This window comes from Hyperolius riggenbachi, chromosome 4, assembly GCF_040937935.1.
Source record: "Hyperolius riggenbachi isolate aHypRig1 chromosome 4, aHypRig1.pri, whole genome shotgun sequence".
In the NCBI taxonomy this organism is placed as follows: Eukaryota; Metazoa; Chordata; class Amphibia; order Anura; family Hyperoliidae; genus Hyperolius; species Hyperolius riggenbachi.
The window spans coordinates 411,192,129-411,215,214 of record NC_090649.1 but is presented as its reverse complement, the minus strand read 5'-3'; the positions used below and the strand labels follow the sequence as shown (position 1 = coordinate 411,215,214).

Here is a 23,086-nt window from a genome sequence, read left to right as displayed (position 1 = left end):
TACTGGTGGTTACTTTGTTTTCATTTTTGATAAAAATGCAAATTGTGCAGAGCAGGGACTTTCTTTTGGAATCCACATTCCAATCTTCACAAAGCTGACCTGACACATGAAATTTGACGGATATCAGTCAAACAGCTAGGAAGTCAACAGCTACCATTATTATAGTTTAATAAACTTCTCCATAGCAGCTGTGATTGAACATCTCTGGGTCTGGTGAAGAGGTAGAAGGTTCAAGAAGTGACAAGGTCACTAATCCAGTCAAGGATAAACCTCATTCTAAAAAGTTTAACTCGGTTTCCTGGAAAACACTTCAAAAGGCTTGTGTATTTCATCCATCAACAGAGATCAAATTTTCATAAGAACTACAACAAACTGCTTTCTATTCTTGTCATTAGGGATGACTACAATTATTCCTGTGCTCAAACCTGTCAATCCAAATGACCACCTTAAAATCACTAACGGTCGGGCGGCAAGAGGTGGCCAGGTAGGGAGGTCATTGTTTTCCTTCTAAATCTGCCATGAGCTAATAGGAAATGTAGGTTTATCTGTGAACACTGGGGTTTGGAAGAGTTTTATATAGAATGGAAAAAACCTGTGCAGCTATACAAAACAAGAATGAGTACATTTATGCACTTTGTAGTCATTTACGCACTTATGTAGTAAAAAAAAAAAAAAAAAAAAAAAAAAAAAAAAAAGAAATGTTTCAACACAGACTCTTTAAACTGTGGGTTTAAAAATGAGAGGTAGCTAGAATACAATACAATACAATACCATTTGTAAAGCGCTTTTCTCCCATAGGACTCAAAGCGCATAGTTGTGTTGCAGGCTGGGTTGTGTTACAGAGGAGATAGTCAGGTGTTCATGAATGCCAGACTGAAGAGGTAGGTTTTCAGTTTAGACTTAAATGCTTCCAGGGATGGAGCTGTCCTGATTGGGTGTGGCAGGGAGTTCCAAAGTGTAGGGGCAGCATGACAAAAGGTTCTGTCTCCAAAGGTTTTGAGGTGGACTCTGGGGGTGACCAAGGTGTTACGTCCTTTTGATCTGAGATTGTGGGGGGTGTGATGCTGTTGCAACAAGCCTTCAGGTATCCAGGGCCCAGATTGTGCAAGGATTTGAATGTCAGTAAGCCAATCTTAAACAGAATTCTCCATTTTATCGGTAGTCAGTGGAGTGAGCACAGGGTTGGTGTTGTGTGGCAATGGCGGGGTTGGCTCGTTAACAGCCTTGCGGCGGCATTCTGTACTAATTGCAGGCGGCGTAAGTCTTTCTTATGCAGGCCTGTGTAGAGGACGTTGCAGTAGTCTAACCTTGATGTGACGAAGGCATGAACTAGGGTTGGAAGATCCTCTGAAGGAATTAGGTGTTTAATCCTTGCAATATTCCTTAGATGAAAGAAGGAATGTTTCACAACAGCTGAGATTTGATTCCTGAAGCTTAATTTCCCATCAATCAGTACTCCCAGGCTGCGCGCACAGTCTGAGTTTTTCAGGTCTGAGTTCCCTATCCTTAGCGGAGTTGGTTGAGACTGGGGCTGCTTTGCTGTTGAGCCCTGGCCCTCGATAACAAGAACCTCAGTTTTGTCAGCATTAAGTTTTAGCCAATGATTATTCATCCACTCCTGAAGCTCAGCTAAGCATGTGTTTATTTGTGGAGTAGGGTCTGTGACGCCAGGTTTGAATGACAAATATAGCTGGGTGTCACCTAGACGTAAATAGGGGAACGTTTTAGGTGAGATCATTGCGACCAGGTTTGCTGGCAGTACCAAGAGCATTCATGGCAAGGCACTGATAGCCCACAGATGTATTCGCTGTGAATGGTGCTTTTATCCAGTAGCGTAACTACAATTTATGGGGCACCCCAGCAAAACTTAGATAGGCCTCCTCCAAAGTTCACACCCCTTCCCTCCCCTTAGGTGGCCTCCACGGCCTCACAGGGCCGGCTCTTCCATTGAGGCAAAGGGGACAATTGCTCTAGGGCCCCAGAGCCTGTAGAGGCCACTTACGTAGGGGGACACGTGTAACCATACTAGATTTTCATCGAAACTATCATGAGCGGGTGTTTAAGGTACTTAAAATCAGTGTGTGTACTTAGTGACTTATCAGCAGGGGGATTCTTATTAGACAGATCCGCCAATTTCTAAAGCTGCAGAAGTAGCAAATCAGGATCGGGGTGAATATCTCGCAAGGGTGCCCATTAACGTTACAATTTTTTCATCAGATACCATCCTTCGATGTGATATTTATGATTAACATTAATCGGAAGGTAATTATTGATTGTTCCCATAAATGGGTTGATTAGGGCATTTTCTGTTCCAATTGTCCATAGAATAGTTTTACATGGATTTTAGAAACACATTGCACAGTTTTTTGAATGTAAAAATTGCGTCAAAAGATCACATCTGCTCAAAAAATTGTACCGTAAGGTGCAGAAGTGGAATATCAGGATCAGAAGGAATATTTCACACAGCTAGCTCGTCATAACTCTGCAGGGGTGGCATATAAGAAGCAGAGGTGGTATCTGATTTTTTTTTTGTTTTTAACGCCGTAGGAGTGGCATAGCAGAAGCAGTATTTACATTGTTCTTGTTTTGGGTCAAGGGGGTGTGTTCTATTTGTACTGTACTTGGAGAATGGACTCTTGTTTTATTTTTGGTGGCTATAGGCCGATAATCATGCCTGCTGCATTGCCAAGGACAATGTGGGGAACAAGGGTGCAGTAGCCAGCTTGTGAAGTGATTGCAGTGTAGGATATTGTTTGGTATGGGTAAATGACAGCAGCAGCTTGCCTTACCTTGTGGGCATATTTATTTATATTCTTTACAAAAGCCCTCCTTGGAAACGATCTATACAAAGATGTCAGTCAGCCTCTCTACTCATTTGTACAGTATTTTGGCAGTTAGACTGAGTAACAGGAAGTGCTTTTTTAAATAGAGAAATAACTGGAAATGCCCTATGATGAGATGGATTAGTCAAAAATCTAACAGATCTGTCAGACTTCCACTATCCACTGTAAGTGACAGTAATATAGGAAACAAGGGAATGCATTATACTCTGGGAGAAATGTATGGTACATTTATACGTATGTATTTTCAAACTTTTTTTTGCAATCGTTGTCCTTAAGTTAAGTACACACAATTCATTATGATCATTTCAGGTGAAAATCTAGTGTGTCCTCAATGTTGGATGCCTTCTTTTCAGCAATCATTCATGCAAAATGCAACCTTGGCTGACCGCTACTGTAGCTTCCTCTGTGAGTTGCAGTGAGTGATTCCTTGCTCCTCCCCCCTTCTCCCACTTCATAGAACAAAAATGGACTTCTCAGCAGAGAGCACTGATCAGCTATACACCATCACTCAAAGCCATCACAAAACATTGTTTTGTATGATACTTATTACAGGCGTGTGTGCAGTTTCACGATCATAAAAGTATATACTGTAACTAAGAATTACTGGAAACGTGGTTTCTTGTTGAAAAAGCCACTAGTAAGGTTTAACAGTACCATGGTGTGATTGACTACCTTCTGGGCCCAGAACGAGGCACTTGGACAAAAGATCTTTCAAAAGCCTCCTTTTTACTCTGCCACAAATAGATAGATGAAAACATAATAGATTAACTAGCCAATCCTAATCCCCTATTCCTCCCCTTCTCCTTCCCTCCCCTTTCTCCTCTCTAACTTTGTTCTCTTGTTCATAAGTTACTATATACATGCTAACATGAGTCCTGTTATAGAACAACTACGATCCCCATACGATGGGGACTATAATATGCCAGTCTAGAATAATAGTATAGAATGATAAATACAAACACTCCCAAATGCAATCTTAAATACATGTACTTAACTCCAGTAAATCTAACTGGATTTCCTGCCCACCTTTAATAATACAGGCACATATAAGCAATCCCCAGCTTCACTGCAAGCTAGGCCACATATGCTACCCAAGAAGAAAGCCCAATGAGTCTGTCGCCACCCAACTGTGTATGGACAAGTCAACGGGTGGTAGACGTCTCCTTCTACTGCTTAGATTGACCAGGGCTGTGGAATCGGTACAAAAAAAATCATTCTACTCAGACTCCTCGGTTTATGAAACCGCGGACTCCAACTCCAGGTACCCACAGCCCTGATATTGACAAGCTGTCCCTACTACCCCCCCCCCCCAAACCCAGCTTTCTGCTCTTTAGATACTGCGTTATACTTATAGACCATATTAATCACATCAGTCTGAGCCACACATTACTTGTATTGATAAAATGTATTTACATATGCAATGCCATACCCTTGTTAATGCTCCTTACTGGTATTTTCCATCTAGTTCTTTTGTTCATGTATAATACTTGTGTTTCTGTAAATGGATCCATTGACATGTTACCTGCATTGACTGTGTATGTTCTGTTTATGACTTAATATTGCACTGAAACGCAATAAAAATGATTGAAAACAAAAGTACAGTGGTGTATGATATAAATACTTCCTGGAAGCCAGGTTCCACGCACGGCTAGGGAAGGGACACTGCATGCTGTAACAGGATTCTGAGTGTTGTAACTTTCAGCTCATGGATAAAGAAGGAATCATGGAGGAGGGTGGTAGTTGAACATAAGAACATACTGTCTGTCTGGACATCAGCAACTACACTATAATCTCATAATAAACTCTGCTATAGCAATACGTCAGGTATAGTAAACGAAATGTCCAGATTTCGGCTAACACCCATTATAAGTATATGGGCGTAACACCTGGTATAGTAAACCCGAATATAATAGAATATCTGTAGTAGCAAAACTGGTTTTTGGCCCAAGGGATATTCTGGATCCGGCTATAGTGGAAACTGGGTGGGAGCATTAGTCATACCATCAGTCAGAGACCCATGAGCCATGGTCGGTCGGTGGGTGGGCTGGCAGCCGCTTGTAGCCTGCTCACTACTCTGGGCCCACGTGGAATACCCCAAAAGCACCAGCTAATGAGACCTTCCTGTATAAGCCGCTGCCTGATTACTGAGGGAATTGCCCGTCATCTGTGACTTGCTTGTTCATGGCTGCAAAGCTACAGTATCATTGAGGCGTGTTTCCCCTTCCCTTGGTGCCAGTGCAGTTATACTTTACCTGCCGCCATCCTCTTTCTTTCGCATTTGGGCCCCTATGTGGCTCCCAGTGTTATAGTATGTGGGGCGTGTGTGTGACGTCACATACGCACCCCACATGGGACAAAAATGCAGAAGTGCCATGGCGGCAGCCCCACAAATGCAGCAGGTAAAGTATGACTGCATTGGCACCGGGGTGGGATATAAAACATGGGGGAGGGGTGACAGTGGCCAGGGGTTTCTGTCACATTTGCAATTACAGACACACCGTTACCGTCATGCACTCCATCGAGCATGTCAGGCCAAAATTTTCCAACATGTCCGTTCGATACATGGCTTCCAATTTTAGCCCGATTATAATTATCGAATCACATGGTTGATCAGCCACCTAGTCGAGTAATCTATGGGCACCTTAAGATTCAGCTACAGATGATCTGCATTTGCTTCTACAATACCAAGATTGTTGTTTATTGTAACGCAGATGAAGTCCACACGTGCAAGTTAAACATTTCTTCCTGAAAATTCTATTTAATCCCTAAACCCATGTGCAATTACTAAACACCTCTGGGGCATTATCTCAGAAAGAGACAGATTTAGGTTTTCAACATTATAAAAAATTCTTGTAAAATAATAAAAAAATCTGCGATGCCCTTAAAACCTAACCTATTTAATTAAAAAAAACAAAAATGAAAAAAAATACCATGCCAATTAAACCTGCACACACAAAAACCAAGCAGTTCATAAAAACACAGAAGTGTTGAAATAAAATAACATATTGCTTTAAAAGAGAACGGCTGTGTTTCGCGTAGGAGATGCAAAGTTTGGGTGTTTATGAGCGAAGGCCTGCCAACACCGCGCCATTCTGCTGAGGATATGCTCCAGAGGCAGAAAGTCTCCGCTTCTGAAGACCTGTGATAAGAAACCTCAACAAAACAACAGGCAAGCAGCAGCCATGCAACTGGAACAAACCAGAGCACGCTAACACTAACTCGCAATTTAAAGGGATTTTGCCATTAAAAATATTCTAATCCTGCTGACCATTTAACATCTTGCAGTTTTGTCATAGTTGCTTCTGTCTTGTTTGTAAATGATAGTTTTGATCTTGCAGTTAATTGTATCCTGATCCTCCAGTCCTCTCCTTTAAACATACAAGACACCCTGAATTTAATGGATAACCTATTTGAATTCAACGGTGGTCGAACATGCCAAGCATGATGTGACTGGCAAAAATGTCTCTGTAGAAAGAGCAGCAGACAGACATGTGGGCTTAGCGCACCCGTACTCTCTTGCAGATGGAGAGAAAGGACAATACAAATACAGCTACAGTGCTTTACCTGATGGGGATAAAATACTAGCTGGCTAGGAAAGTCCAAACTGACCAATAGCTCTTTCCACCAAGCTAAGTCACACAGATGCGGGCAGACCTAAAACTGCAACAGGTGACAGCTCTGAAAGGTAAGCAGGTGACTGTAGACTCCATTAAATTTAGACCAAGGTTAACTGGACCACATGTTAGGAACAAAATCCCATCTAAGCAGAGTTTCACTCAATAACTTACCTCTGAGATATGCTTTCTTTAGGGCTTTTTTTTCTGGAAGGGGTTTTATATCCAATACATAAGATACAATGCTTTCTCTTATAACCCTGAGCTGCACAAAGCAGGCACACAGCACCATCTTTGATGGTACTGGAAATGTAACTGCCATGACCAACAACTTCCAGAATATAGGGATTGAATGAAGACAAGCCATAAAAGGAGTACTTATAGCGGTGGCACCTGTCAAACACAGTTTTTATGCCAGTGGTTAAAGCATTGGTAATTATAGTATTAGTTTACTATCGACTTACCTGGAAGACCCTAATTCTCACACTAAACTCCCCTCCTAATACCTAATGCTGGGAATACACGAGTCGATCCGGCGACTCAATTAGCCGCCGGATCAACTCCCGCCGCGTCCCCGCTGCCATCCGGATCGATTCTCGCTCGTCCCTGCGGGCGCTACTTTATCTTCCGCTCGATTCCCCGCTATTGTCTGCCCGCAGGAAATTAAGCGGGGAATCGATCCAGCGGGTCATCGGACCTGTCGGAAATGATCAATCGAGCCATCAGCGGCTCGATTGATAAGGGCACATCGACCCGTGTATGCCCAGCATAACACTAAACCCCCCGGCACCCAAAGTAACAATTAGCTGAAGTACTAGCCAATCAGTTGATCTGTTAGTATCAGGTGCCCAATTCAGTGCTTTAAAGTCTGCGCACAATTCACCTGTTCTGCCATAAAAAGCCCACTGTCAACACCAAATAATGCTTCACCACTGTTCCAACAGAGACAATATATTGCTGTGAATCAGTCAAGAGTGTCCTAGTAGCAAAATCAATTTGTTCAGTTTTTATTTCAATTTGGACTTGTAAAATGGTAACGGACTGCTTAAAGAGGAACTCCAGTGAAAATTATGTAATAAGAAAGTGCTCCATTTTTAAAATAATTATGTATCAATGATTTAGTCAGTGTTTGCCCATTGTAAAAGCTTTCCTCTCCTTGATTTACATTCTGACATTTCTTTTTACTGCTGGCAGGTGATGTAGCTGATGCTTGCTTTTTTTTGGCAGTTGGAAACAGCTGTAAACAGCTATTTCCCACAATGCAACGAGGTTCACAGACAGGAAACTGCCAGGAAAATGGTCCTCACAGTCTCCTGTGGGATGGGCTTCACCACAATATCAGTCATACAGAGCCCCCTGATGTTCCATTTGTGAAAAGGAATACATTTTGCACGTAAAATGGGGTATCAGCTACTGATTGGGATGAAGTTTCAATTCTTGGTAACGGTTTCTCTTTAAGATTAAGTTCAGAGCCATTTTTGGGTTTGCAGATATATGACCTTGTGCCACCTGGCTGTGCCCTAATACAAAAAAAAAAAAAGTAAAAAAATCATATACACTGAAATTGTCTTGTGTTCTTCTTGTGATCTGTCAATAGAAAGGACTGGTTCCATACTTGAGTTGAAGTTTTATAGGCTTACATTTTGCAAAGCTGATCTGTCTATTGCTATACGAGAGTGTTGGAACTGGATTGGTAAAGAATATTGTTTTTCATTAATTAAGTCAAAGTCTCAGATAATTCAAGCTGTAATAAGTACAAGAGAAGGTGCAATAAAATACTACGAATACGAATTTAAAATAAAATACTAATTGTGTGATTTTTAGGTACTTCATTTCACTTAACTGATTTTATGTTTTTTCCTCTATATAGTCTGTAGTGGGTTTGTCTTGGTAAGTTAGGAGGAGATTTTTTTTTTAGAGAAATTTGACAAGTGAACTATTTGACAGTTATTTTTCCTAAATCTTTTATGTTTGGAGGAGATAACCAGAAAAGACCTCAACACCGTGTCAAGGCCAGGTGGTCCCTCCTTCCACTTTCTTCTGGTTGGTGGGCAGTCTTTCAGCAAAGAATATGTACTGAAGGTAAGTATGGTAACTAATTATTCACACTTGCACTTTGAAACCTTTGACTCGTCTCTTGTAAATGCACCAAAATGTTTTTAAGCCTTGATGTATGTTCTTTAAAGTTCCTCCCAACACCATGACAACATGTAACTTTGAAAGAAATGTAGATCTTCCACTGTGTATGTCATGAACTTTTGGAAAGTGGCTGGGTTCCAGATAGCCCTTCTGGCACTTGCTCAAATTAACAGAACCACCAAGGATAAAGCAGTCTTTTCAGATCATTTGGGTGTATAGGGATCTGAAAAAAAAGTCATTTTTCAGATCAAGCACACCAAATCTATTGGAACTCACTGGATACAAGAGAGCATCTTGAACACAAAATGTAGCGTGTTCGACTGGGATGGTTCTTCTATTTAGGGTATTAAAGTCAATACACATTCTTTCAAACTAGTGTTACAAAGAATGCATCTAAACTTAAGACTCATGGATAAATCCTAGCTCCAAAACTTGGCATGCAACTCTGGCACACCGCAACATCCCAAGACCTTATTCTGGAGTTTTTGTCTTTGTACTATATGCAGAAAATGCCATAGTTTCAAAAATTTCCATTAGACTTAATGTTTATATGGAATGTAATGTCTGCCCTACTACAAATATTGTGTAATAAGTGCCTGTCTTCAATTGATATTATATCAGCTAATCAATGGAGTTCTACACAGAGAAAAATGGAGTAGCTACACAAATTAGAAAAAAATATTGAGAGGGATCGCTCAGATGTGAAGGTTAGGGTTAGTTTTGAATTAGATATCCTCAATTAGGAGGTGGGGAGAGAGCAGTAAAGAGATATTTAGTGATGCATTTCAGTACAGTTTTGTGCTATAATAAAAGCATGGCAGCTTCTTAGAGTAATGGCCCATACTCACGAGGGACTTTTGTCGCCTCAACACGCGGCGCGCGCGTGTTGCGGCGACAGGTCGCCCGTGAGTATGGGCCGTCGCACGCCCGCGCGCCCCCGAACTGTCGCCCGTCGCTATGTCGCCATGCGATTGAAACTTTCAATCGCATGGCGACAGTCGCCGCTGCCCCCCCGCCGCAACTGTCGCTAGTCCGCGTGAGTACGCGGACTAGCGACAGCAACCTCCATTGAGGTTCACAGACCTTCCGGCGGGGGGAGGAGGAACGTCAGCGACAGCTTCCGCCTTGCCGCTGGTCCCTCTTCCGCATGTGTACGCGGAGGGACCTGGCGAGAAGCTGTCGCCGGCCTGTCGCCCACACGCTCACGTGTGCTGGCGACAGGCGAGTTTTGCAGCCCGTGAGTACGGGCCTTAAGGAAAACAAGATGTATGCAGGTGAATCATATAGGCATTCACAGCCAGTCTCTGTCCTGCAATCTATTAACCTACTAAAATATACAAGCCGCTTTGAACTCTGCTGACCTGATGGGTCATAAGTGATGTAAAGCAATTACACCCAGATAAAGTATAATAACATGCTATAGAAAAGTGAGCCGCTAGAGATTCTTACAGATGGTAGTACAGTACAGATCTCTTCAACACCATAAGAAAACAAGTAAGGAATATAGAGCAACACACAACACATGAAGACTGTTAGGGCATGCAAAGCATAAGTGTGGATTACCAGAAAAGTCAGTGTCTACGTTAGTAGAGTCACCACCGCCACCACATACAAAGGTGCACTCAGCAGTGTCCTCGTTAGTAAGTGCTTTGTTAGAATCATTTTCATCTGTAGAAACAGGCAAGGATACTCAAGTTCAGAATCAGGAAAAATATTTATGTCAAAAACCAGAAAGGACAATTAGCATAAAAATAATACGCATTGTATATGGGCATACATAAAGTTGGCCACTAACGGTACAATTTGCCAATAGTTTACGAACCATACTTCGTTTGAACGATCGGAAATGATTGCTTGGGACCACCAATGGACAAAAATCTCCTAAACGATCCAATCAGATTGATTTCATTAATCTGATTGGATTTGTAAGGAGATTTTTGTCCATTAGTGGTCCCAAGCAATTATTTCCGATCATCCATACCAGGGTTGTGGAGTCGGAGCAATTTTGGGTACTTGAGTCGGTGGTTTCATAAAGTGAGGAGTCGGATTATTTTTGTACCCATTCCATAGCCTTGCAAGAGCTGTGGAGTTGGAACAATTTTGGGTACCTGGAGTCAAAGTCTTTGGTTTCATAAACTGAGGTGCCGGAGTTGGAGTCAGAAGATTTTTGTACCGACTCCACAGCCCTGGTTCATGCAAAGAAAAGTTTCTAAATGATCGTTCAGCAAATTATATCATTAGTGGCCACCTTAACTACTGTATGTAGATGCTTTCATGCAGAGGCGGGACAAGGTCCTCCAGCACCCAAGGCTGAGACACCAAAGTGCGCCCCTCCATCCCTGCCACCCAGCCATCACAAACTGATTGCTATTAGACTAAGAGGTGCCACAGGGCCCACAACCTCCCCAACACCTTAATATCTAGTTATCTGGCTTGCAGTCACTGCTATGTATCCCCTTTTCTTATTTCTTTCTGCTTCAAACACAATTAGGAATGACAGCTGAATGAATTGTGCGCCCCCTCCTACCCTGCGCCCTGAGGCTGGAGCCTCTCCAGCCTATGCCTCGGCCCGGCCCTGCTTTCATGGAAACTCCAGTGGTTGTCAGAAATACATGTTACTTCTTACCTGGGGCTTCTACCGGACCCCTGCAGCTGTCCTTTCCTGCGCCGTCCTCTATGATCCTCTGTTCCCCGCCACTTGTCACAGTACAATTATTCGTTTAACTAGACGAATGCGGCCGCATGCGTCCTCGCTCCTGCTCGCGTCTCCGGGAGCTTACTGCGCTGGCCCAGTACGAGAAAATTTTGGACTGGGCAGTAAGCTCCCGTAGACGTGAGCGGCCGCGCAGGTGAAGTTGAAATCGTCTAGTTAGACAAATAACTGGACCGTGACCGGCAGTGGGGAATGGAGGATCGTAGAGGACGGTGCGGGACAGGACAGCTGCAGAGGGCCAGTAGAAGCCCCAGGTAAGGGTCAGTTTTTGTTTTTTAAAGCGGAATATAACCCTGCATTTCAACTTTGCTCTAAAACATTATTTACAGTATATTATATGCAACCAGCATTTTTTTTTTTTTTACTAGACCAGCATTGGAAGGGTTACACAGTGCTTTAAAGTTCCTGGAGATTTCTGCAGACGCATCCGAACCTGAAATAGATACATTTTGTTTACATAAATGTATCTAAGTGTTGAATGTGACTCATCTCTCTGACTGAGAAGGAGCTGGAGGACAGCCAAAGAGTGTGTAACATTTATCAATAGATACATATAACTAAATAGAATGTAACAATCTGAACTTCTGCATATCTCTCCACGGAACTTTAAACCTCTGTGTTTAACCCTTCCAATGCTGGTCTAGTAAAAAAAAAATGCTTTTTGCATATAATATGCTGTAAATAATATTTTAGAGCAAAGTTGAAATGCAGGGTTATATTCCGCTTTAAATATAGCCACAGAACCCCTTTAAAAAAAAAAACGGTAATAGTTCCCTGGTAATCAGGCTTCAAAGAGTGGAATTTGGGGAATAACCTTACCATATTACCCATTAGCAGATTATCAAGTGCCGCAATGATCTGTATTAGAAGTGGTGAAAAGTTACTTTAACTCTTTGTGACTGTTGTCTTGCTTTAGTGGTCACCGTTAAGAAATATCAGCATGAGACCCCACTGACTTTCATTGAGGTCATGTACCATCTGTGGCAATTGTGATAAACAGAATGTGTGAAATAAATCATCATTGCACTCCCCACTATCTTAAAGAGGAACTCCAGTGAAAATAATGTAGTAAAAAAAGTGCTTCATTTTTTACCATAATTATGTATAAATGATTTAGTCAGTGTTTGCTCATTGTAAAATCTTTCCTCTCCCAGGTTCACATTCTGACATTTATTACATGGAGACATTGTTACTGTGGGCAGGTTATTTAGCTGTTTCTAGCTGCTCTGGCTGTTAGACAGCTAATAACAGCTGTTTCCTGTCTCTGAACATTGTTACATTGTGGCTGTTTGCCAGGAGTACCGCGGTCTTCAGAGGTTCTTGTGGGAGGGATTTCAGCACAAAATCAGTCACACAGCGCCCCCTGATGGTCTGTTTGTGAAAATCATTGTCTTTCTCATGTAAAATGGGGTATCAGCTACTGATTGGGAAAAAGTTCAATTCTTGGTTGGAGTTTCTCTTTAAGGTGGTCTCACACGATACAATTTTTTTTGCATTTCTTTACCATTTTAAAAACACAATCAATTTTTCTGATGGACTGTACCATTTAAAAAATCTGACCAATGTATCCTACACACGTGTTCAATTTTCTCTCAATTATGAATAAAAATTACAGAAACAACCTTTCGATTTCTCTGTAAAACCAATTGTTTTAGTGAATTGCAGTAAAACCTGATCATTTTATTGTATCGTGTGTGGCCACCTTAAAGTGTACCTGAGACAAAAGAGGAAAGGATAAATACTTACCTGGGTCTTCCTCCAGCAACCTGTAGTCTATCAGCTCACTCGCCGTTCTCCCGGGTTCCCTTTCCTGTGGTGCTGTCAGTCCCTTGAAGTCTGCGACTCAGCCGAGTCTTGGCACTACATGCGCTGTCCTGGACATTTGCACCCACCAAGTGTGCTCCTGTGGATGGGAGCATCCTAAGCATGCAAAGTTTGTTAAGACTAACAGGTGATATGCAGTGGCAGCTGGATTGCAGACTTCACTGCGGCCACACTAAGGGGACCAGAAGAACATTGAAGGAGCAGATGGACTACAAGGGGCTGGAGGGAGCCCCAGGTAAGTAAACAAAATATTGTCTAAATCATCTCAGGTTTACTTTAAGATGTGAAGTCTGTAGACCTTAATGAAGTGGCAATTTGGTCAGATAAGAACAAATTAATCAATACATGTTTACTTGCAGTCATTGCAAACACATCTATTTGCTGAATGATGCACATGGATACAGAGCCTGAGCAGTTCATCAGCAGACAGCCTCAGCTGGCACTAGAATGCTCAGTTGCTCAGTCAACTCACCTGGCTCCAAACTTTAGATATCCTATAAATGATGACATTCTAATTGCAAAAACCTCCTTCCTGCAGCCTGTGGCCCTGATGGAGGGATTGCCCTGTCACTTAACCGGGCAGGAAGTGGGACAATTTCTTTATAAAGGACTCAAACTGCAATAAAAACACTACAGTTCTTATTTTTTCATTAGTAGATACATGGCAGATTCCTGGTGCTGGTGGAATGGTAGGGAGTCAGGGGGAATGTCAATTGTAGCACAGGTAGCAAGTGTTCTTACCCTTTGCCACCTCCCCCTCAAAAAAAAAAAAAAAACGAAGCAAAAGAAAAAACACAACAAAAAACCAAGTGAAGTTCTACGATTTTGTTTACTTTGCTAATATAAATCATTGATTAAGTCATCATCTAGACTGCCACATGCCTGTATCAGATCTGGCCCAGTGCCAAATTCCACTGAAGATTGCGCTTGTTAGAGGTGGCAGACTTCTCTAGCAACATTCTTTAAATGTCACAAAATTCAAGTAATCAAAATTCCCATCCAGTACATAGACATTTACAAAGAGAACTCTGTGCCGGATGTACCAGATTACTCACCTCACCTAATCAGACAGGCAGAGGATGACGACATGCCGCATTTCACATTAGCACAAGAATAATAAAAAATGTGTACCTATACACAGTGACGTTGCTAAGGAGCTGTGGGCCCCGTTGCAAGTTTTACAGTAGGCCCCCCAGGCACTCTATACATAACAATTGATACTGTGCACCAAAACCTGCCAATGGCAACTACAGTCTGAGGTGCAAGAAGCGGATGGGGAACTGTTTGTTAATGATTACCACTATTCAAAGTATCTATAGAAGTGATTATTATGAGAACAGGACCAATAGAGAGCTAATACTGTAGTTGAGGGAGAGCCCTTCGGGGCCCCTCTGGCCCAAGGGCCCCGATGTGGTGGCTACCTCTGCAACCCCTATTGCTACGCCCCTGCCTATACAGTATATACATATTTTTTTCCAATACAGTATATAGTTGTTACAGTGATCCTGTGCTGGATTCCTGTAAACATGGCTGGTATTGAGCTTTAGTGATCAGCACGCTTCTGAGCGACAACGTTTCTTAAAGTGGAGCTCACCTCAGAACTTCCTCTCTGCTCTAAAAGATTAGCCACATAATCATAATCTTTATAGAAAAAAAAGGTCTTCATTACAATTTATGCAAATCCTGAAACACTGAAGTTACTAGGTTTCCCATTTGCAGAAGGCAATGAAAAGGTTAAACCTCAGTGTTCACTATATGGAGAGCTGTCTTGGCAGTGCTCTCCTGCAGTCTGTTCACAGTTGCTGTTAATAACTAGACAGGTTTATCTGCCTAAACAGACAGAACACAGGGGGGCCATATGCAATTCACTTTTTCACCTGAATTTTCTCTTAGGAGATAATTTTTCATTTTCTATTTAAAATAATTTTTCAGCACTTTGCAACTGAAAAAGTATCAAAATTATTTTGAGTATTTTCTTGCTTGCTGGTGGTTTTAAATGCATTTTATTGACAATTTTGAAAATATTACCTAGGAGAAAAAGCAGGTGAAAAAAAATTAATTGCATATGGGCCAGAGAAGTGATTTTTTTTCATCAACTTTGTGTGAAATAAAGACTTTTAATTGTGTGCTGTGCAAGAGTTCAGGTCCGCTTTAAATATGGTTGGATAGCTGTTCTTTAGAAGTCATTTAACTCACCCGTTGAAGTTTTTGCCCTTTCTTTGAGCTTTTCTGTGGACACTTCGCTGTAGTTGGGAAGCTCTGACATCTTCACTCCGGATCGAGCTTCTGCTATCAGCTGACGTGCTCGCTCTCTCAGCTGACGGCGTCGCTCTTCATCTTGCTGCTGGAAAATATTGAACAGTTTTGGCTGCTTAGTAATTGACAGAAATGCAATTTTCATTACCAATCTGATGCATGTGATAGCAGGTGTCTGTACTGTAGAGTATGGTATGGGCTACATACAGCACTCCCAGTGTCAGGAACATGTCACAGGAAAAGCTCAGCTTTCTTAGCTTGGAGGAGACCGGGGGGGGGGGGGGGGTTTGCCTTCATGAGATTATCTCTCCAAAGCATGTTTACTGAAATGTAAAACAGTTATAATTATATATGTTTTAATGAAAACTAAATCATTACTGTTATAAGAGTCACAGAAATGATGATGGCTGTGGACGATGGAACTGAACAGGGGCAGACTTTCCCATTTTGTGTTCAAACGCTTGACTTCCATGGACAGTTTATTGCCATGAAAATCATTCCTATAGACAGTTGTTACAATGACGCTGATACAGAGGATATTTAAATCTGTCACTGGTAAATACAGATCCAATATTATCAAGATGCCAGATAATTATGCATAATCACGATGCACACCGATGTAACATCACTGGCTCCTTTAAATACAGTTTATTATTGCATTTATTATGTCCAGCACACAAAAATAAGATAAAATAAATGCTGTGTGCAAAGGTACTTGAGCGTATGAAAGCGCCACATGTAGAAATGAGCACAAAATAAAATATTGGTAATTTTAACTATATTTTACAATGTCCTAGCCTAACCTATTCTCACATAGAACCCTTCCACTTAACAACTAACACTAACCTTACCCCCCTACGCCTAACCCTTAAGATATTCCCCCTCCTGGTCTTACCCAGTGAGGGGTAAGCACCCACTATTTATTGGGCGCTGCGTGTGCCCAAATTTCCAGTCAATGCCGATATTTAATGGGCACATGGCGCCCATGATAATATCGGCATTGGGGGAAATTTGGGCACTTGCGCTGCCCACTATTTATTGGGTGCACAAAATTCCACCCAATGCCAATATTTTAATGAGCGTGGGCCCATATCCGGTGTGCTGAGCTTAAATATAACCATATGCACTAGGGTTCTCAGTATTGCAGCTAAATTACATTAGCGGCATACCGTACCGGCTCCCAAATTTCATTGCAGCTTTATTGCCAAGACCGCTTGAGGGTCACACTGGGGAAAAAAAAGAGGTTGTGGATACCACCGAAAAAATGTTAGTGAGGTAAGGCAACGGGAAGTAACAGCAAGACTAAGGGCTGGTTCACACTATGAGCGCTTTTCTAAGCCCCAGCAATTAGAAAAACACTTGCTAGGGTAATTCTGTGTGGGATTAAAATAAAAAAAAAAGGTGTGTAGCCTTGAATCTATTATGAAGACTAGCAAAATCCTCCAATGTGTGGTTTGGACCAAACAGGTAATCATCTTATAGGAGAGCATCTCTTCCGGTTATCAGATTCATGCTTTTAGGAGTGTGTCCACATGCACTATAACTGTTGCCCATAGGGATCAGGTCTCTATCCCTAGGGGTCGGTTACTGGCACAAGCAAATACAATTGCATCCCCTAGCTACAGCAGCCAAGTGTATTGTTGCTATAGGAATGGGAGGATGAAGTTGTGGTGCATGATGGAAAGGGCTTCTGACACATGCAATTAAGGAAGGCAACAATGTTCTTCAATCTCTGCTGCGTAACGATCCACCCTGGGATATGCAGGGTTCTCTGCTAAGGTAACCCTGCACAGCCATCTAGGCCGAGTTCATCTAGGCTTGCATACAAGGCTTTAAATTGGCAATAACATACAGTATAAATCTGACTAGGTCGGTGCATCCCTTCCTCTGTCTGTCCGTGTGTTCAGGCTGTACAAGGATAATAAGCAGCATCAAGAAAGAATAAAATATATTTGTTGGCTGCATTTAAAAATTAATAATCACTCTCCATTGAGTGCACCAATCTAAAGTGAGTACATAACTTAAGTTTTCAAAATCCTTCTTTTCTTGGCAGATTTACTATGCAATTTACATGATTAGTTTGAAGTTCTCTATAAAGTGCAGTGACATGTTTTAGCACTATATAAATAGATGAGGGCGTATTGTAGAGTTTTAAATGATCACCCAAAAGTTATGATATATTGATGATATTTTTGGCGGTGTCACTATTGGTCCCTAACTGCATGATGTTGACAAAATCTGCTCATTGCATTCTTACTTTTACAGATTGTGCCAGAAGTGACTTGGACAACTCACTACTGTAGTGCATTATCCGCCATTGCCTTACTGCTTATTACCTGTATTGTGTTGTCGGCCACCCCTGTTATCACTGTCTGTAACCTTATTTATTGTAAAGCGCTGCGTAACATTAGCACTATATACCGTAAATCCAATCAATAAAACTAATAACGAAATAACAGAAAAGATTGAGGCTTGCAGCGTTATAAAGTTCCTGCATTTATAGGGTAATAGGGCCCAACCCCCAAAAATTCTCTTCATCCTGCTCATTAACATGAAAGGTCTCACCGTGTTTGTTTCTGGAAAAGGGGTAAGCAAACGTGGAACCAAGCATTGAAACACCTAAGACGTGCAGTTTATCATGAATCATTTTCCACACACTACCACAACTGAGGCCAGTCTCAGTCATGATCATATGGATGGGTGGTTCGTATATCTTGCAGGATTAAACACTCCACTTTTTTCATTGTGGCCGCATTGTACATCAATGGTGGCCTTCCAAGTCTTGTCTCATCTGTTAGAGACATGTGACCACTTTGGAAATTCCTTTTCCTCCTCACAATAGTGTCATAAGATGGGCAATCGTTTCCATAAACTGCTGTCATCTCATCATGAATTTGCTGGACACAATTGCCCTTCAAATGCAGGAACTTTATCACACTGCGAGCCTCAATCGTTTCCTTCTCACACGCTAGTCACTTCCGGCACAATATGTAAAAAAATAAAGGTTACAACGAGCTGATTTTCTCATCATCATGCACTTAAGGTGCCCATACATCTAGTGATTTTGTTGACGATCAACCAAGATACAAATCTCTCTCTGAATGGAGAGAGATCTGTGGCCGCCATAAACCACAGGCCGATTCACGATCGTTTTCAGCAGCACTGTGGCGTAGTGGTTAGCGCTCTCTCCTTGTAGCAACTGGGTCCCTGGTTGATATCTCAGCCAGGGCACTATCTGCAATGAGTTTGTATGTTCTCCCTGTGTCTGTGTGGGTTTCCCTCGGGCACTCGGGTTTCCTCCCACATCCCAAAAACCATACTTCCCACTTCCCCCTAAAATTGGCCCTAGACTACTGATACATGCACTACATGATGCATACATAGATATATGACTATAGTAGGGATTAGATTGTGAGCCCCCTCTAAGGGACAGGTAAGTGATAAGACAATATACTCTGTACATCGCTGCAGAAGATGTTGGCGATATATATGCTAAATAATAATAATGTCAGCATGAGATCTTTCAGAAATTGGCCTAGTGAAGCCGCCTAGCTGCCCCCGGCTGCTGCCCCCTGGCCCGTAATTAGTTGCACCGCCGATCGGGCTTGCTCTTGGCCTCACAGATTTTTACCCCATTCAAATATGATTGTTATTCAAAACTCTTAAACTGCTGTTCAGGAAGATGGCGCCTTTAATTGGCAGCCATGGCCACAGGATTCTGTCTTTTCCTTGTTTCGCTTCCCTTTTCCCTAACAATTCACCTTGTCCCCCCCGATGACACTGACAAAATGTCATACTATTATAACTTCCAGGTGATAATTACAACTTTACGACAATCCCGCTTACAATAATACTACTAATGAATAATCTTATCAGATGATTAAATCTGCCCAAAAGTGATCCGCTTTCCTTATTAGTGGAATGTATCTGTTCTGTAATGGGACATGCAGTCCCCCGGGCACACTGATCAGCACTGGTACAATGTGGTGAATAGGAGGAGGGATTCCCAGCTAGAGCTCCTATCTTTCCCCAGCTATCTAGGCAGAGAAAGCTGAACCACATTCCAGGCCTGCCTGCCATTTCAGCTAAAACCCATTAATAAACAAGCACAAAATACTAATTAGGGACAATTCTGACATTTCCATGCAAATTGTTTGTTTGTAGCTATTTACCAGCCATTGTCCTCCGCACAATAGAAAAAATGCAAATGAATGAATCAAAATGCAACCCTAATGGGACTTTCTGTTTATAAGCATTAGCCCAGAGGTGTGCAGTAATTCAATCCTCAAGCAGCAAGATTTAGCCTCATTAACAGCCAGCATGGGAAGGTTACAACTCATAAAACCCTACAGTAAACAAAGTGTATGGGCACAGCACAATATCTTGAGCCTGATTGACAGGATTCAGGTTCCCTATCAGATTGCCTCCATTTACCACTCTGCTAACACAGAAGCCGTTTCCTACAGACCCCTGTGAGCTCTTTAATATTTGCATTATTTGCTTTTCTGCATCTCAATCTCCCCCAAGACAGAGATGTAAAGTGGAAAAACCTTTGTTGTTTCAGGAAACATCAGGAATAACAGGTTGTTTTCTTATTCCATTTCATTTTCTACGAGGCACCAATTACTGGGCAATAAGTGACATTGTGATGAAAAAAATACACAGCCAGAGATTATTTTATGTTGAAGTTGCACGTCTGAAAATCTGGTGAAGAAATAAAACTTGAAAAGTAAAAGAAAAACCCGCAAAATTTAAAAAGTAAATAATAAGGTCCGAAGTTTCTCTACTGGACACTAAATAAACAAATCACACCAAGAAGCAATAGCGAAGCTTGGGACTTGGAAGGGATGGAGTCACGGTACACTTTCCAAGAAAAGTTTGAATCTGCATCTTATTTCAGCAACAAAAATCAATCAATATACTGACCATTTTCTAATGCAGTTTTCCCTACACTTACTGCATTTTCCGGTGTATAAAAGACAACCCTCCAACTTTCCCAGTTAAAATATAGATTTAGGATATACTCGCCGTATAAGACTACCCCTCTTCCAACGCACACCAAATAAAATAAATAAATAAAATCATATACTGGTGCTATGTATGAACATACAGGATCTACTAAAAACAAATTAGCATATTGTGATAAAGTTCGTTATTTTCTGTAATGTACTGAACAAACAGACTTTCATATATTTTAGATTCAAATACACACAACTGAAGTAGTTCAAGCCTTTTATTGTTTTAATATTGATGATTTTGGCATACAGCTCATGAAAACCCAAATTTCTTATCTCAAAAAATTAGCATATTTCATCCGACCAATAAAAGTAAAGTGTTTTTAAAAAAAAAAAAAAAGTCAACCTTCAAATAATTATGTTCAGTTATGCACTCAATACTTGGTCGGAAATCCTTTTGCAGAAATGACTGCTTCAATGCGGCGTGGCATGGAGGCAATCAGCCTGTGGCACTGCTCAGGTGTTATGGAGGCCCAGGATGCTTTGATAGCGGCCTTAAAGGACTTACGAGGCGAATTGCTTAAAAAAAGTTATGTAACTCATTGCTAAAGCAGACCTCAGGGCAGACGAACAGCACCTTCCTTTTCACTATCAGGTGCTTTATCAGTCTAATCCAGGTTACATTGCAGCTCCCGACCCTCCACAGGGTCGCCCGAGCAGAATCGCAGCTTTAAAAATCTAACTCCTGCGCAGCTCACATAGCCGTGGCTGCGCAGGATTACAGCCCCGCTCGTGTCCGCCCTCACTCCGTGCGCTCTATTATACGTCATGTGGGCGGCTCCACATGACCACCCACATGACGAACTACACTGCCAGCCAGCCATGCCCCCTCAGCAGAGAATACAAGCGCTGAGCGAGTGAGTACCTGCTCGCTCAGCGCTTGTATTCTCTGCTGAGGGGGCATGGCTGGCTGGCAGTGTAGTTCGTCATGTGGGTGGTAATGTGGAGCCGCCCACATGACGTATAATAGAGCGCACGGAGTGAGGGCGGACACGAGCGGGGCTGTAATCCTGCGCAGCCACGGCTATGTGAGCTGCGCAGGAGTTAGATTTTTAAAGCGGCGATTCTGCTCGGACGACCCTGTGGAGGGTCGGGAGCTGCAATGTAACCTGGATTAGACTGATAAAGCACCTGATAGTGAAAAGGAAGGTGATGCTGGTCGTCTGCCCTGAGGTCTGCTTTAGCAATGAGGTACATAACTTTTTTTAAGCAATTTGCCTCGTAAGTCCTTTAAGCTCATCCAGAGTGTTGGGTCTTGCGTCTCTCAACTTTCTCTTCACAATATCCCACAGATTCTCTATGGGGTTCAGGTCAGCAGAGTTGGCAGGCCAATTGAGCACAGTAATACCATGGTCAGTAAACCATTTACCAGTGGTTTTGGCACTGTGAGCAGGTGCCAGGTCGTGCTGAAAAATAAAATCTTCATCTCCATAAAGCTTTTCAGCAGATGGAAGCATGAAGTGCTCCAAAACCTCATGATAGCTAGCTGCATGGACCCTGCCCTTGATAAAACACAGTGGACCAACACCAGCAGCTGACATGGCACCCCAGACCATCATTGACTGTGGGTACTTGCCACTGGACTTAAGGCATTTTGGCATTTCCCTCTCCCCAGTCTTCCTCCTGACTCTGGCACCTTGATTTCCGAATGACATGTAAAAGTTGCTTTCATCTGAAAAAAGTACTTTGGACCACTGAGCAACAGTCCAGTGCTGCTTCTCTGTAGCCCAGGTCAGGTGCTTCTGCCACTGTTTCTGGTTCAAAAGTGGGTTCATGCTTCCATCTGCTGAAAAGCTTTATGGAGATGAAGATTTCATTTTTCAGCACGTCCTGGCACCTGCTCACAGTGCCAAAACCACTGGTAAATGGTTTACTGACCATGGTATTACTGTGCTCAACTGGCCTGCCAACTATCCTGACCTGAACCCCATAGAGAATCTGTGGGATATTGTGAAGAGAAAGTTGAGAGACTAAAGACCTAACACTCTGGATGAGCTTAAGGCCGCTATCGAAGCATCCTGGGCCTCCATAACACCTGAGCATTGCCACAGGCTGATTGCCTCCATGCCACGCCGCACTGAAGCAGTCATTTCTGCAAAAGGATTCCCGACCAAGTATTGAGTGCATAACTGAACATAATTATTTGAAGGTTGACTTTTTTTGTTTTAAAAACACTTTTCTTTTATTGGTCGGATGAAATATGCTAATTTTTTGAGATAAGAAATTTGGGTTTTCATGAGCTGTATGCCAAAATCATCAATATTAAAACAATAAAAGGCTTGAACTACTTCAGTTGTGTGTATTTGAATCTAAAATATATGAAAGTCTAATGTTTATCAGTACATTACAGAAAATAATGAACTTTATCACAATATGCTAATTTTTTTAGAAGATCCTGTATACTGGTGCTGTACTGTATGTGGTACCCAGTATACAGTATAACCATATACAAGTGATTGATTGACTGGTTGGATTGGCCAACTCTCCCTATCCCTAAGCGGATTGGTCAGCTCTACCCGTCGCCCAGCGGATTGGTGAGTTCTCCCTGTTTATCACAGCGGTATGGAAGAATAGATTGCATTGTGCACCATAAAACACGCCTCTTTCACCCGTCTGGCCAGCTCTTGTATACTATTTATCTCCTCCACTGCCACTCAGATCTTGCACATGCGGTAACAGGAT

At 42.1% G+C, this 23,086-nt stretch overlaps 1 protein-coding gene across 9 annotated transcripts in view; it reads right to left on the bottom strand.

The window, feature by feature from the left end:
- EHBP1 (EH domain binding protein 1) overlaps window positions 1–23,086 on the bottom strand; it is a 558,994-nt gene that overhangs the window by 149,144 nt on the left and 386,764 nt on the right. For 4 of the 9 annotated variants that reach the window (XM_068232339.1, XM_068232343.1, XM_068232341.1 and 1 more), the window contains 2 exons: window positions 15,330–15,477; window positions 10,160–10,264 (listed from right to left, as the gene is read on the bottom strand). In XM_068232339.1, the coding sequence (XP_068088440.1) occupies window positions 10,160–10,264; window positions 15,330–15,477 (253 nt within the window). The remainder of the gene's footprint in view (window positions 1–10,159; window positions 10,265–15,329; window positions 15,478–23,086) is intronic. The other 5 variants (XM_068232344.1, XM_068232347.1, XM_068232345.1 and 2 more) reach the window with 3 other exon arrangements.